Below are 17,180 nucleotides of genomic sequence, written 5' to 3'. Positions count from 1 at the left end.
TTGTGTCAACTTTGTATTTTTGGTGACTAAGTATAAAATTATCATTTGTTCATTAAAACGTTTCAGCTTGTCATTACTTACTGTTTTTTTTTAACTTAACAGTGAACATTACATGATTTTGCCTATGCATTTAACTATATATATATATATATATATATATATATATATATATATATATATATATATATATATATATATATATATATATATATATATATATATGTGTATATATATATGTGTATATGTGTATATATATATATATATATGTGTATATATATATATATATATATATATGTATATATATATATATATATACATATATATATATGTATATATATATATATATACATATATATGTACGTGTGGGGAAAAATCAATAGTCTACTTCATCTCTACAGAACTGTTTCATGAGGGGTTCCCTCAATCTCCTGACGATTGTGGGAACCCCTCATGAAACAGTTCTGTAGAGATGTAGTCTTATGATTTTTTTCCGCACATACATATTGCGCTGGACCACGGTATCGAGCACTATTCTCTGGATAATCCAATTAAGGGGTGTGTGTGTGTGTGTGTGTGTGTGTGTGTGTATATGTGTGTATATATATATATATATATATATATATACATAAAATGTATATATAAAATGTATATGTAGGGCTGGGCGATATGGTGTTTTTTCAATATCTCGATATTTTTAAGCCATATCGCGATATACATGTCGATGTTTTGCCTTAGTCTTGAGTTAACACTTGACACATATAATCACAGCAGTATGATGAGTCTGTGTCTACATAAAACATTCTTGTTCATACTGCCTTAATATATGCTCATTTTAAACTTTAATGCAGAGACGGAAACCACAACTAAGTCAATTGACCAAAACTGTATTTATTAAACAGTTATTTAGCAGTGGCACAAACATTCACGTCATTTCAAAACAGAAAGTGTAAGATTGTCAGAGACATTTCAAAAGAAGCTATTAGTGCACTTTTGTGCATGTCACTAAGATGACATATCAAAACAACACTAACTTAAAGTGTAGTTTTTGTACAGAACGCCACTACAATAATTTAAAACCAATAAAGTGCACTTTTGTGCATGATGTCACACAAGATATTTCAATAAGTGCCACATTAAAATGAGCTGCATATCAAATACTATGTGTCCTACGGTGTTGATGTGGAAATAGGTGCTTCAGCATTTTGTGGGTATGGCACCGAATGGAGATGTTGACATGCAGAGTTTGAAGCACTCTTTCAAATGATGCAACAAATTAGAAGTGCTGCTACTTTTTGTAGGCACGCTTCTGTCGCATAAATGTTCAACATATTCCCGCTTGAAACTGCCGCCAGACGATGGACCCGTGCTGTTTTCTTGGTAATTAATTATTCCTTCATTTGTTACCAGATTCTCACCTTCTTCCTCTCCTATTAACACTCGTAACACACCATTACCATGTCGCTACCTCTCTGCTCGGGGAGGGCGTGTGACATTGCACGCGTGGCATATGTAAGAAGGTGCGCTTGTTTTAAGTCTCTGAGAACGAGAGACAAAAAAGAGGGAGAAACGCATGCAGTTTAATTTCGAAGCTAAAAGCAACTGCGTGAGAACGTATACTCGAACATCACGATATAGTCATTTTCTGTATCGCTCAGAGACAAACCCGCGATATATCGAGTATATCGATATATCGCCCAGCCCTAGTCTATCGCCATTCAGCAAATGAAGCGGAAAACACAACCAAAAGTTGTAGGCTTCTTTATGCTACGAAGCCGGCCTAAGTCACCACAGTCTGTAGTCTATTGCCCCCCCAGGCTGTGGTGGCGGCAACGAGGTGGAGACAGGCCGAGTTACACCGATCCTTACACCCACACACGCCCTTCCATGGTCCCCTCCCCCTGGAGAGTCACCACCTTAACTAACACATTTTCTGGGGGGAAACACTAAATATATATATACACACACACACAACCCCGTTTCCATATGTGTTGGGAAATGGTGTTAGATGTAAATATAAACGGAATACAATGATTTGCAAATCATTTTCAACCCATGTTCAATTGAATATGCTACAAAGACAACATATTTGAAGTTAAATCTGATAAACCTTTTTTTTTGTGCAAATCATTAACTTTTGAATTTCATGCCAGCAACACGTGACAAAGAAGTTTGGACAGGTGGCAATAAATACTGATAAAGTTGAGGAATACTCATCAAACACTTATTTGGAACATCCCACAGGTGTGCAGGCTAAATGGGAACAGGTGGGTGCCATGATTGGGTATAAAAGCAGCTTCCATGAAATGCTAAGTAATTGACAAACAAGGATGGGGTGAGGATCACCAATTTGTAAGCAAATTGTCGAACAGTTTTAGAACATTTCCCAACGAGCTATTGCAAGGAATTTAGGGATTTTACCATCCACGGTTCGTAAAATCTTCAAAAGGTTCAGGGAATCTGGAGAAATCACTGCACGTAAGCGATGATATTACGGACCTTTGATCCCTCAGGCGGTACTGCATCAATAACCGACATCAGTGTGTAAAGGATATCACCACATGGGCTCAGGAACACTTCATAAAACCACTGTCAGTAACTACAGTTGGTCGCTACATCTGTAAGTGCAAGTTAAAACTCTATGCAAAGCGAAAGCCATTTATCAACACCACGAAGGAACGCCGCCAGCTTCGCTGGACGCGAGCTCATCTAAGATGGACTGATGCAAAGTGGTAAAGGGTTCTGTGGTCTGACAAGTCCACATTTCAAAGTTTATTTGGAAACTGTGGACGTGGTGTCCTCCGGAACAAAGAGGAAAATAACCATCCGGATTGTTATAGGCGCATAGTTCAAAAGCCAGCATCTGTGATGGTATGGGGGTGTATTAGTGCTTAAGGCTTGGGTAACTTGCACATCTGTGAAGGCACCATTTATGCTGAAAGGTACATACAGGTTTTGGAGCAACAAATGTTGTCATCCAAGCAATGTTATCATGGACGTCCCTGCTTATTTCAGCAAAACAAGGCCAAGCCACTTGTTACAACAGCATAGCTTCGTAGTTAGAGTGCGGGTACTTTCCTGGCCCGCCTGCAGTCCAGACCTGTCTCCCGTCGAAAATTTGTGGCGTTATGAAGCGTAAAATACGACAGCGGAGACCCCGAACTGTTGAACGACTAGAGCTCTACATAAAACAAGAATGGGAAAGAATTTCACTTTCAAAGCTTCAACAATTAGTTTCCTCAGTTCCTAAACGTTTATTGAGTGTTGTTAGAAGAAAATGTAATGTAACACAGTGGTGAACATGCCTTTGGCACGTGTTGCAGCCATGAAATTCTAAGTTTATTATTATTTGCAAAAAAAAAAAACAATGTTTCTGAGTTTGAACATAAAATGTCTTGTCTTTGTAGTGCATTCAATTGAATATGGGTTGAAAGGAATGTGCAAATCATTGTATTCCGTTTATATTTACATCTAACACAATTTCCCAACTTATATGGAAACAGGGTTTGTATGTATATATGTATATAATATATATATATATATTTATTTACATATATGTGTGTGTGTATGTAATCTCGTTAATGTCTCTTTTTTCGTGTCAACAATGAGGCGAGCTGGTGCAATTCAGTCCATGTTAAAATCAGAAGTTCAGTTATCAGTCACATTTGTTTGAAAAAATATTTTTATTTAAAACGATAATACTATCCCATTAGAGTTTTACTGGGGTTGATGGTAACATCGTTATTAGCAACACACCTTTCAGGTAACCATCTGCTGTTAAGGGAAGGGATTTTGTGCAGTCAAAATAATTTATATGTGATGAATGAGTTTGAGTTTATTTCGAACATGCAAGCATACAATATGATACATCACAATTTCCAGTTTCTCTTTTCAACTTGTTCAAAAAGGAGTAGGAAGAAGCAGAGCTTATTTAATCATACCCCTTTCTTTTACTTAACAGTTGCTAAATCTTTTGTTCACTTCCTGTTCTCAATGTATTCACAATATACTCCATAAGTAATCACAATAAAAATAAATAATTGGTGAAGTAAGTTTTATTCCATACGATGAGATAAGTAAGATTATTTTGAGAATCAAAGATTGAATGGGTGAATATAATCAGAATGTTTATCATGGTTCTTCTTTTTTGTACTTTGTAAACACTTCCAGTTTGAAGAGTTTCTTGAAGTGGATCGTATTAGTACATTGTTTGATTGCTTTGTTTAATCCATTCCATAATTTAATTCCACGTACTGATATACTGAAGGTTCTAAGTGTTGTACGTGTGTACAAATGTTTTAAATTACATTTTTCTCTAAGATTATATTTCTCCTCTTTTGTTGAGAAGAATTGTATATTCTTGGGAAGCAGGTTATAGTTTGCTTTGTGTATAATTTTAGCTGTTTGCAATTTCACTATGTCGTGGAATTTCAGTATCTTTGATTCAATAAATAAAGGGTTTGTATGTTCTCTATATCCAACAATATGTATTATTCTAACTGATCTTTTTTGGAAGACTGTTAGTGAATGAAGTGTACTTTTGTAATTATTTCCCCATTTTTCTACACGGTGCCTCAGATATGGTAACACTAGTGTGCAGTGGAGAATATAAAGGGATTTTTGGTCCAGAACATATTTGGCTTTATTCATTATTGACGTGTTTCTTGCTACTTTATGTTGTATATTTTTTACATGCGATTTCCAGTTCAATTTATCATTAATCATTATACCTAGAAATTTGGTTTCATTTACTCTTTCAATTTCTATTCTGTTTATTTGTATTTGTGTTTCTTTCTCTTCTACTGTTACCAAATAGCATTATTTTAGTTTTACTGAGATTCAATGATAGTCTGTTTTTGTCAAACCATTTTTTTAATTTGTTCATTTCTTCTGTTATTATTTGTATTATCTTCTGTGTGTTCTCTCCTGAACAAAACACTGTTGTATCATCTGCAAATAATACTAACTTTAAATCTCTTTTAACTTTAAAAATGTCATTTATATAGAGATTGAATAGTTTAGGTCCTAGTATTGATCCGTGAGGTACACCACAGGCTATATTTAGCATTGTGGAAGTGTGTTAGCCTAGCTTCACGTATTGTTTCCTGTTCGTTAGATAACTTCTTATCCAGTTTAAGACTAACCCTCTGATGCCATATCGTTCTAATTTTTTGATTAAATATTGTGATTAATTGTGTCAAATGCTTTAGTTGGATCCATAAACACTGCTGCTGCACATTTTTTACTATCTATTGCATTGGTAATTTCTTCTGTAATTTCAATTAAAGCCATTGAAGTTGAAACATTAGCTCTGTATCCATATTGGTTCTCTTCGAGTATTCTATTTTTATTTATGAAACTCTCTAATCTGTTATTGAACAGTTTTTCAATGATTTTAGAAAATTGTGGAAGTAACAAAACAGGTCTATAATTTGTATATAGATGTTTAACTCCAGTCTTATAAATTGGTGCAACTTTAGCTATTTTAATTTTGTTTGGAAATGTACCTGTTTGAAATGATAGGTTACTAATATACAGGTGCTGGTCATATTATTAGGATATCATGAAAAAGTTGATTTATTTCATTAATTCCATTTAGAAAGTCAAACTTGTAGAATGTATACATTCATTCCAAACAGACTGATACATTTCAAGTGTTTTTTGCCAGAAAGGAGATGATTATAGCTGACAACCAATGAAAACCCTAAATTTAATATCTCAGAAAATTAGAATATGGTGAAAAGGTCAGATATTGAAGACACCTGGTGCCACACTCTAATTAGCTAACTCAAAACACCTGGTCTCTCGTTTTGATTCTGTATGACACACAATCATGGGGAAGACTGCTGACTAGACAACTGTCCAAAAGATGATCATTGATACTTTAAAGAAGGAGGTCAAGACACAAAAGGTCATTGCCAAAGAGGTTGGATGTTCCCAGAGCTCTGTGTCCAAGCACATTAATAGAGAGGCGAAGGGAAGACAAAGATGTGGTAGAAAAAAGTGTACAAGCAAGAGGGATAACCGCGCCCTGGAGAGGATTGTCAAACAAAACCGATTCAAAAATGTGGGGGAGATTCACAAAGAGTGGACTGCAGCTGGAGTCAGTGCTTCAAGAACCACCACGCGCCGACGTATGCAAGGTATGGGCTTCAGCTGTCGCATTCCTTGTGTAAAGCCACTCTTGAATAAGAGACAACGTCAAAAGCGTCTCGCCTGGGCTAAAGACAAAAAGGACTGGACTGCTGCTGAGTGGTCCAAAGTTATGTTTTCAGATGAAAGTAAATTTTGTATCTCCTTTGGAAATCAAGGTCCCAGAGTCTGGAGGAAGACAGGAGAGGCACAGAATCCACGTGTCAAATTTCCACAATCGGTAATGGTCTGGGGTGCCATGTCATCTGCTGGTGTTGATCCACTGTGTTTCCTGAGGTCTAGGGTCAATGCAGCAGTCTACCAGGAAGTTTTAGAACACTTTATGCTGCCTGCCGCGGACCAATTTTATGGAGGTGAAGATTTAATTTTCCAACATGATTTGGCACCTGCACACAGTGCCAAATCTACCAGTACCTGGTTTAAGAACCATGGTATCCCTGTTCTTGATTGGCCTGCAAACTCACCTGACCTTAACCCCATAGAAAACCTATGGGGTATTGTGAAGCGGAAGATGCGAGATGCCAGACCCAAAAATGCTGAAGAGCTGAAGGCCGCTATTAAAGCAAACTGGGCTCTCATAACACCTGAGGAGTGCAACAGACTGGTCGACTCCATGCCACGCCGTATTGCTGCAGCAATTCAGGCAAAAGGAGCTGCAACTAAGTATTGATTGTCGTACATGCTGAAACTTTCCATGTTCATACTTTTCAGTTGGCCCACATTTCTAAAAAATATTTTTTGGTACTAGTCGTAATTAATATTCTAATTTTCTGAGATACTGAATTTGGGATTTTCAGTAATTGTCAGTACTTATCATCAAAATTTAAAGAAATAAACATTTCAAATATAACACTGTGTGTAATGAATTGATATAATATGTAAGTTTCACGTTCTGAATATAATTACTGAAATAAATACATTTTTCATGATATTCTAATAATATGAACAGCACCTGTACATAAATGGTCCTGAGATCTCTTCAATAACCCTTTTTATCGTTTCCATATCAATTCCGTTACAATCAGTTGAAGTCTTTGATTTACATTATTTCACGATTTTAACTATTTCCTCCTGTGTCACATTACTGAGGAACATAGAGTTGGGTTTTCGCGCTATGGTATAGTCCTCAATTGAAACTGGGTCTGGAATCATTTCTTCCAATTTTGGTCCAATATTTACAAAGTAGTTATTAAAGCTTTCAACTACTTCCTTTATGTTGTCATTATGTTTATTTCCGTCTAAGAAGTATATGGGGTAATCCCTTTTAGTGCCATTTTTAATAATGCTATTGAGAATGCCCCATGTTGCGCTCATATTATTTTTGTTCCTGTCCAATAATTCACTGTAATATTCTTTTCTACATGGTCGTAGTATGTTTGTTAACTTGTTTTTATACTTTTTGTACTTCTGCCTATGTAGTTTTTTGTACTATAAATTTTCTATATAGTGTATTCTTCTTATAAGCATTTTTTAATCCTTTTGTCATCCATGGTTGATTATTTCTCTGTTTACTACTGAGTTGTTTCATGGACAATGTTTGTCATAAAGTATTATGAACTTGTTTAAGAAATGTTCATATGCTTCATCAACCTCTTTTTCATTGTACACATTGTCTCAATCTTGCTTTTGTAGCTCCATTTTGAAAGCAATCTTCCTCTTCTCTGTGCACAGTCTTCGAAATGTCCTTTTGTCTTCCATGTTCTTTTTGCAGTTTCCATCATATATTGTAAAAACTGGCAGATGATCACTAACGTTGGTTATAAGTAGACCACTTGTAGTGTTATTATCAAAATCATTGGTAAACATTTTATCAATAAGCGTGGCACAGTGTCCTGTGATTCTGCTTGGCTTTGTGATTTTAGGATATAAACTGATGCTGTACATTGTATCAATGAAGTCAGTCATCAATAGACTTTTGCTTGTTAGGGTCAATGTTAGTCACCGCATAAGAAAATAATTTTTTTACCATTGTCCATGTAAGTTGCCTTGATCCATTCTTCAAATGTTTCTATACTTGACTTAGGGGATCTGTATATACAACTGATTACTATGTTTTGCTATTTTCCTGACATATTTCAATGGTAATACATTCTAAGATACTATCTATAGCAAATTTCATGTTTTTTACCACTTTGTAGTTCAGGTTCTTTATCACATACACAGCTACTCCTCCTCCATTTTTGTTGGCTCTGTTGATGTAGTTTAGTTCATATCCTTCCAGATCAAAATCTATTCCTTTTTTATCATCAACCCATGTTTCTGTGACGGCGATCACTTTCAAGGGTTCGTTGATGTGTTCCAAAAAGTTTTTAATGTTGTTGTTGTAGTTTGCATACAAGCTTCTGCTATTAAAATAAATAATTGACAATTTATCACTTTTAATGATGCTATTGTATTGCTTATCTGTGTAATAAAAACAATTACTGATGTGGGAAAAAAAAATTGTATCTGGATCTATATCGTTTTCCAAATCCTGTTTTTTGTGATCTTTGTTGCAGAAGTTTTGTAGTTCCATATTTCCTTGTTCAACAATCTTTGATGCCGTTTCAATAATCTCTATAAGTGTAGATGGATGCAATTCTGAATCTAAGTCTTCTTTTTTAGTTGTCCCTTGCAGCGTGGTAGTGTTGATGTTGAGTTTAGGTGCTTATCGTCGTTGTTGTGGAAGCTGTGTAAACTTAAAATTTGTCCAGGTCCTTGATATCTTTGACAAGTACTCTTGCTTCTGGACCTCCATTCAGCTTAATGTAGATTTTACAGTTGGCGCTCAAAGTTCCCTGGATTTTTCCCTTCTTTCTTAAGTCGCATGCTTTCTTGGCGATTCCAGCATTACGTTTAGTGAGATGCTCATTCATGTACACATTTGTTCCCTTCAGCTTCTTTCTTTGTCTCACCAATGCCATTTTAGATTTTTCTGTTTACGAGTTTCACGAGCACGACTGGAGTGGCGTTGTCACTTTTGTTCAGTAGGATGCATGTCTCGATGGTATTAATGTCAATTTCAATTTCCTTTGATTGCAGAAAGTTGACCACTTGCTGTTCTGCTGAGACAAGATCCATTTAATTTGGTTCGCCTTCATTATTCACAGCTTTCGCATAGGATCTTGGTTTAATTCGGTGCCCAGTCACGATGATATCATTCACTCGTTTATCCTGCTCCATTTCATCTATGATATTCCACAGCATGTAGTTGTCTTCTTGAAGGGTCTTCATTTGTTGGCGCATTTCTTCTTGAAAGATCTTCATTTGTTGGCACATATCAGAGACTTCATTTTTTCTGGTGATGATTTGAGTTTGCAAACTTTCTATATTTTGCTGCAGACTTTTCACATCTTGATTGTTTTCTGTTATTGTTTTTAACAGATCTTTTTTAATTTCTTTCATTTCTTCTTTCAATTCATGGAATATTTTTAGTAGTACCCCTTCTTGATTCCCATCATGTCCAGTGTCCAGTCTCAAATCTTGTGTCCTGTGTCGGCTGACATTGAAGGTTTCGGGCTTTCAATCTTCCCTTTAGCTTTTGGCATCGCGGCAGATCAATGACGTCAGTGCCTCTTTTGTCTTGCGTTGTTCACAGATCAGTTTGAGGTGTTAGTCTGTCCATTTATAACACTCTGCGACGTTGGAAGCACTTTAAAACAGCTGTAAACTCGGCATAGCTTTTGGTAGGGATAATTTGTCTTTAATCGCATATGTTAATAATCCTTTTTATGATTCATCATTAAATCAATTGTGTTAATAAATGGACTTGATGTATTAAAGACAAACCGCAATGGCTCACTGCCTATAATTGGTTTAAGTTGCTGTGGTTCTATGGAATCATGAGACATAAACTGTGAGTGTGCGTGGGTTTGTGTTCAAGTTTTCATGCAGGCAATAGTAAGATGTATGTTTATTACACTTTCACAAGGTAAAAGGGAACCCCAAAGTGTTAGAATGGAGAATATATTTCTGCAAGAGCATCAGAAATAAGTGAGATGGGAGGAGGGGACACACCCAGCTTCAGCATCCTTCCTCCCCAGGGAGCCTATAAAAGAAAACATTTCCTCCTTTCTGATTGTCTTGTCCTGTTTTTTTAAACCACTGCACAAATAAAAAGCCTGTAATGAACTTTACAGCCGTCAAAGCCATAACAGAATCATAAACAAAGCCTGTGTCTACAGGAAATCCTCTTTTTATGGAAGTGAAATAACACTGCAGGCAAATTGTGGCGGTCATTCTTACAATGACCACAGGGAGGCACTATTTCTCAGTGTGAGGGTTTTGGATGCAGTTTGAAAATTGTCCTTATTTTTCCAATTTTAATTAAATTTTTTAAAATATGTGAAGCTGGGATAGGCTCCAACACCCCCCGTGAGGACAAGTGGTAGAAAATGGATGGATGGATAGCTAAAAATAAATCTAAGGGATCTGTTTAATTCTACTTTATTATTATTACGATAGTTGAAAATGGTTGCTGTGCTGGCCTGCAGCTTTTCTGCTCCATGAACACTGTACATCAGGGGTGGACAGGCTTTTTCCACTGAGGGCCGCACACTGAACATTTGAAGAATGTTGATATTTTCAAAACCAGTACAATACATATGCGTTTTATTTTTAAATCTTTAGGGTTCCCCTCAAGTTTGGTCAAGGGAACACAAGAGTCTGAGTCCAAATATTTTTTTTAAATAAGTCATATCATATGTGGTATATTGTTGTGTATTGTGTGTGTGTATATATGTATATATGTGGGTGTGTGTGTGTGTGTGTATATCCATCCTCTCGGAGCTGCCACCTTAACGTGGCAGAGGAGATTGCGTGTCCCAATGATCCTAGGAGCTATGTTGTCCAGGGGATTTTATGCCCCCTGGTAGGGTCTCCCAAGGAAAACTGGTCCTAGGTGAAGGATCAGACAAAGAGCACCTCGAAGACTTTTATGGAGAACACGAACAAAGGACCCAGATTTCCCTTGCCCGGACGCGGGTCACCGGGGCCTTCCTCTGGAGCCAGTCCCGGAGGTGGCCGGGCCGAAGAGGCAACGTGGGTCCCCCCTCCAACGGGCTCACCACCCATAGCAGACGCCATAGAGGTCGGGTGCGATGTGAGCTGGGGGGAAGCTGAAGGCAGGGCACTTGGCGGTCTGATCCTCTGCTACATAAGCTATGTAGCTCTTGGGACGTGGAACGTCACCTCACTGGGGGAAAGTAGCCTGAGATAGTGCGCGAAGTGGAGAAGTTCCGGCTAGATATAGTTGGACTCACTTCGACGCATAGCAAGGGCTCTGGAACCAGTTCTCTTGAGAGGGGCTGAACTCTCTTCCACCCTGGCATTGCAGGCAGTGAGAGGCGACGGGCTGGAGTGGCAATTATTGTTTCCCCCCCCGGCTCAAAGCCTGCACGTTGGAGTACAACCCGGTAGACGAAAGCGTAACGTCCCTCTGCCTTCAGGTGCGGGGGACGGGTCCTGACTGTTGTTTGTGCTTACGCGCCAAACAGCAGCTCAGAGTACCCACCCTTTTTGGATTCACTCGAGGGAGTACTGTGATTACCTCGTTCTACTGGGGGACTTCAACGCTCATGTTGGCAACGACAGTGAAGTGAAGTGAATGATATTTATTTAGCGCTTTTTCTCAAGTGACTCAAAGCACTTTACATAGTGAAACCCAATATCTAAGTTACATTTAAACCAGTGTGGGTGGCACTGGGAGCAGGTGGGTAAAGTGTCTTGCCCAAGGACACAACGGCAGTGCATAGGATGGCGGAAGCGGGGATCGAACCTGCAACCCTCAAGTTGCTGGCACAGCCGCTTTACCAACCGAGCTATACCTGGAGAGGCGTGATTGGGAAGAATTGACTCCCGGATCTGAACCTGAGTGGTGTTTTGTTATTGAAATTTTGTGCTCATTACAGATTGTCCATAACAAACACCATGTTCAAACATAAGGGTGTCCATATGTGCACTTGGCACCAGGACACCCTAGGCCGCAGTTCCATGATCGACTTTATAGTTTCGTCATCGGATTTGCAGTCTCATGTTTTGGACATTCTGGTGAAGAGCGCGGCGGAGCTTTCTACCGATTATCACCTGGTGGTGGGGGAGGATGCCGGTCAGACCTGGCAGGCCCAAACGCATTGTGAGGGTTTGCTGGGAGCGTCTGGCAGAGTCTCCTGTCAGAGAGAGTTTCAATTCCCATCTCTGGAAGAACTTTGAACATGTCATGAGGGAGGCGCTGGACATTGAGTCCGAGTGGACGATGTTCCGTACCTCTATTATCGAGGCGGATTGGAGCTCTGGCCGCAAGGTGGTTGGTGCCTGTCGTGGCGGTAACCCTAGAACCTGCTGGTGGACATCAGCGGTGAGGGATGCCGTCAAGCAGAAGAAAGAGTCCTATCGGGCTCTTTTGGCTCATAGTACCGACAGGCCAAGCAGCGTGCGGCTTCAGCGGTCGCGGAGGAAAAAACTCAGACAAGAGAGGAGTTCGGAGAAGCCATGGAAAACAACTTCCGGACAGCTTCGAAGTGATTCTGGACCACCGTCCGCCGCCTCAGGAAAGGGAAGCAGTGCAGTGTCAACACATGTGTATGGTGTGGATGGTGTTCTGCTGACCTCGACTGCGGATGTTGTGAATCCGTAGAGGGAATACTTCGAAGACCTCCTCAATCCTACCAGCACGTCTTCCTATGAGGAAGCAGTGCCTGGGGACTCTGTGGTGGGCTCTTCTATTTCTGGGGCTGAAGTTGCTGAGGTAGTTAAAAATCTCCTCTGTGGCACGGCCCCGGGGGTATATGAGATCCATCCATCCATTTTCTACCGCTTATTCCCTTTCGGGGTCGCGGGGGCGCTGGCGCCTATCTCAGCTACAATCGGGCGGAAGGCGGGGTACACCCTGGACAAGTCGCCACCTCATCGCAGGGCCAACACAGATAGACAGACAACATTCACACTCACATTCACACACTAGGGCCAATTTAGTGTTGCCAATCAACTTATCCCCAGGTGCATGTCTTTGGAAGTGGGAGATATGCCAGGAATTCCTTAAGGCTCTGGATGCTGTGGGGCTGTCTTGGTTGACAAGACTCTGCAACATCGCGTGACATCGGGGGTGGTTCCTCTCTTTAGGAAGGGGAACTGGAGGGTGTGTTCCAACTATCATCGGATAACACTACTCAGCCTTCCCGGTAAGGTCTATTCAGATGTACTGGAGAGGAGGCTACGCCGGATAGTCGAACCTCGGATTCAGGAGGAACACTGTGGTTTTCATCCTGGTCGTGGAATTGTGGACCAGCTCTATACTCTCGGCAGGGTCCTTGAGGGTGCATGGGAGTTTGCCCAACCAGTCTACATGTGCTTTGTAGACTTGGAGAAGGCATTCGACCGTGTACCTGGGAAGTCGTGTGAGGAGTGTTCAGAGAGTCTGGGGTAACGGACTGTCTGTCTGTGGCGGTCCGCTCTCTGTATGATCAGTGTCCGAGCTCTGTCCGCTTTGCCCGGCAGTAAGTCGGACACGTTTCCAGTGAGGGTTGGACTCCGCCAAGTCTGTCCTTTGTCATCCATTCTGTTCATAACTTTTATGGACATAATTTCTAGGCGCAGTCAGAGCGTTGAGGGTATCGGGTTTGGTGGCTGCAGGATTAGATCTCTGCTATTTGCAGATGATGAGGTCCTGATGGCTTCATCTGGCCAAGATCTTCAACTCTCACTCGATCGGTTCGCAGCCGAGTGTGAAGCGACTGGGATGTGAATCAGCAACTCCAAATCTGAATCCATGGTTCTCGCCCGGAAAGGGTTGGCGTGCCATCTCCGGGTTGGGCAGGAGACCCTGCCCCAAGTGGAGGAGTTCAAGTACCTCGGAGTCTAGTTCAGGAGTGAGGGAAGAGTGGATCGTGAAATCAACAGGCAGATCGGTGCGGCGTCTTCAGTAATGCGGACACTGTATCGATCCGTTGTGGTGAAGAAGGAGCTGTGCCGGAAAGCAAAGCTCTCAATTTACCGGTCGATCTACGTTCCCATCCTCACCTATGGTCATGAGCTTTGGGTCATGACCGAAAGGACAAGATCACGGGTACGAGCGGCTGAAATGAGTTTCCTCCGCCGGGTGGCGGGGCTCTCCCTTAGAGATAGGGTGAGACGCTCTGCCATCCAGGAGGAGCTCAAAGTAAAACCGCTGGTCCTCCACATCGAGAGGTGCCAGATGAGGTGGTTTGGGCATCTGGTCGGGATGCCACCCAAACGCCTTCCCAGGGAGGTGTTTCGGGCACGTCCGACCGGTAGGAGGCCACGGGGAACGTCTCGGGATCCCCCGGGAAGAGTTTGACGAAGTGGCTGGGGAGAGGAAAGTCTGGGCATCCCTGCTTAAGCTGCTGCCCCTGCGACCCAACCTCAGATGAGTGGAAGAAGGTGGATGCATCCATCCACCTTATATCCAGTCATCCATTTTCTACCGCTTGTCCATTTCGGGGTCACGGAAGGTTGTTGGACCCTATATCAGCGGCATTCAAGCGGAAGGCAAGTCGCTACCTCATCACAGGACCAACACAGATAGACCGACAACATTCACACACACACATATATATATATATATATATATATATATATATATATATATATATATATATATATATATATATATATATATATATATATATATATATATATATATATATTGTGATTAGGTGGCGACTGGTCCAGGGTATACCCTGCCTTCCGCCCGATTGTAGCTGAGATATGCGCCAGCGACCCCAAAAGGGAATAAGCGGTAATGGATGGATGGATGTTTTTATTTATATATATATATATATATATATATATATATATATATATATATATATATATATATATAAAATGTAAGTATGTATATACATTTTTTGGTAGTGATTTTGATTTCCAATATGTACTTTAAATTGCTTTTATACATTTTATGTATTGATACATAACTGTTTTAAATCTATATGTATATCATTGTTTTAAATTATATGTATACTTAAAAAAAAATATATATATATATACATATATATAATATATATATATAACATTTTTTTTCCGACTTCGGGTTTTTCTGTAAGTATAATGTTTTTAATACCTTTTTCGTCAGGTTTTTTATGGCAGAAACACAAAATATAAGATTTTTTTACCCCCAAATTTAAAAGTTGTATATTTGATATGAAGGAATTGGAGCGTTAAATAGATTGACAATTCATAAGAACATTAATTTTAATTAATTATTATTTTCTGAGCAATGGCACTTAAAAAAAATTAAATCCTACTAAACTTCTTGGGAATTGAAAAGAGTCGTCCCTCTCTCATAAAGTGGAACCTTACTTAACTTATGTTGGAGCCTTATTTTCAACCAATTAGGCCCTGAAAATTGCAATATCACCCTAAGTTAGTTTGCCTGAGTCCGCTCTCAGTGCTGCTGGAGTGACCAGCAAGTGCCGAAGTGTTGATTGAGTCGGCAACCAAATGTGAGATCACGTGGAACTCAGGTCCCCCAACATGGCACCGGTGGGATTTGTTAGGTTCCAAAAAAGTACTGGATATGGTACTTAAGGTCAAACAGTTTAGTTTAAAAAGTTGGTCTTTCAAGTTAAAGTGTTGTATTTGATTGGGAACATGAGTGAGAGAGTATTTAAGTGTATTTGATTGGGAACATGAGTGTGAGAGTCATTAAATGTAATTGATTGGGAACATGAGTGTGAGAGTTATTAAATGTATTTGATTGAGAACATGAGTGTGAGCGTTATTAAATGTGTTCTCGTCCATTATTGTCTTCCCAGATCGATCATTTTGGCTTCCAGGAAGACGGCACGTTCAAACAGCGCTACCTTGTGGCCGACAAGCATTGGCGTCAACCAGGCGGTCCCATTTTGTTTTACACCGGCAACGAGGGCGACATCTCCTGGTTCTGCAACAACACTGTGAGTCCACCAAGTGAGCCATGATGATGTTACCACTAATGCTGGTCTGGTTCCTGCAGGGCTTCATGTGGGACGTGGCTGGGGAGATGCAGGCCATGTTGGTGTTTGCAGAACATCGGTACTACGGAGAATCCATGCCCTTTGGACCGGACTCTTACCGAGTAAGCCAACATGCTAGCAACATGCTAAACACATGTATATGTATATATGTGTATATGTATATACAAAACCCTAAAGCAGTGAAGTTGTCATGTTGTGTAAATGTTAAATAAAAAGAGAATACAATGATCTGCAAATCCTGGTCAACCTATAATCAATTGAATAGACTGCAAAGACAAGATATTTAATGCTCACACAGAAAATGTTTTGTTATTTTTTGCAAATATTAGCTTATTTGGACTTTGATTCCTGCAACATGTTTTAAAAAAGCTGGCACAAGTGGCTAAAAAGACTGAGAAAGTTGAGGAATGCTCATGATTGGGTATAAAAGCAGCTTCCATGAAATGGATGAAGTGAGGGTCACCACTTTGTCAACAAATGCGTGAGAAAATTGTCAGTTTAAAAACAAAATTTATCAACAATTGATTGCAAGGAATTTAGGCATTTCACCATCTATGGTCCGTAATATCCTCAAAAGTTTCAGAGAATCTGGAGAACTCACTGCATGTAAGCCGCAAAGGCGAAAACCAACATTGAATGCCTTTGACCTTCGATTCCTCGGGGCGGTACTGCATCAAAAAGCGACTTCAGTGTGTACAAGACATCACCACATTGACTCAGGAACACTTCATAAAACCACTGTCAGTAACTACAGTTTGTTGCTACATCTGTAAGTGCAAGTTAAAACTCTACTATGCAAAGCAAAAGCCATTTATCAACAACACCCAGAATCTCTAGATTTGTTGCAAGTGGAAAAGTGTTTTGTGGTCTGATGAGTCCACATTTCAAATAGTTTTTGGAAACGGTGCACGTCGTGTCCTCGACCAATGAGAAAAAGAATCATCTGGACTGTTCAAGGCGCAGAGTGTAAAAGGCAGCATCTGTGATGGTACCGGAGTGTATTTAGGCCCAAGGCATGGGAAACTTACACATCTGTGAAAGCACCATTAATGCTGAAAGGTACATGCAAGTTTTGGA

At 39.9% G+C, this 17,180-nt stretch overlaps 1 protein-coding gene across 3 annotated transcripts in view; it reads left to right on the top strand.

Moving 5' to 3' along the window:
- The window catches only part of prcp (prolylcarboxypeptidase (angiotensinase C)), a 50,575-nt gene that overhangs the window by 2,954 nt on the left and 30,441 nt on the right, over window positions 1–17,180 (top strand). For all 3 annotated transcript variants that reach the window (XM_061877998.1, XM_061877999.1, XM_061878001.1), the window contains exons 2-3: window positions 15,903–16,043; window positions 16,103–16,204. In XM_061877998.1, the coding sequence (XP_061733982.1) occupies window positions 15,903–16,043; window positions 16,103–16,204 (243 nt within the window). The remainder of the gene's footprint in view (window positions 1–15,902; window positions 16,044–16,102; window positions 16,205–17,180) is intronic.

Source organism: Nerophis ophidion, linkage group LG18 (assembly GCF_033978795.1).
Source record: "Nerophis ophidion isolate RoL-2023_Sa linkage group LG18, RoL_Noph_v1.0, whole genome shotgun sequence".
NCBI lineage: Eukaryota > Metazoa > Chordata > Actinopteri > Syngnathiformes > Syngnathidae > Nerophis > Nerophis ophidion.
This window is presented reverse-complemented; position numbering and strand designations above follow the sequence as displayed.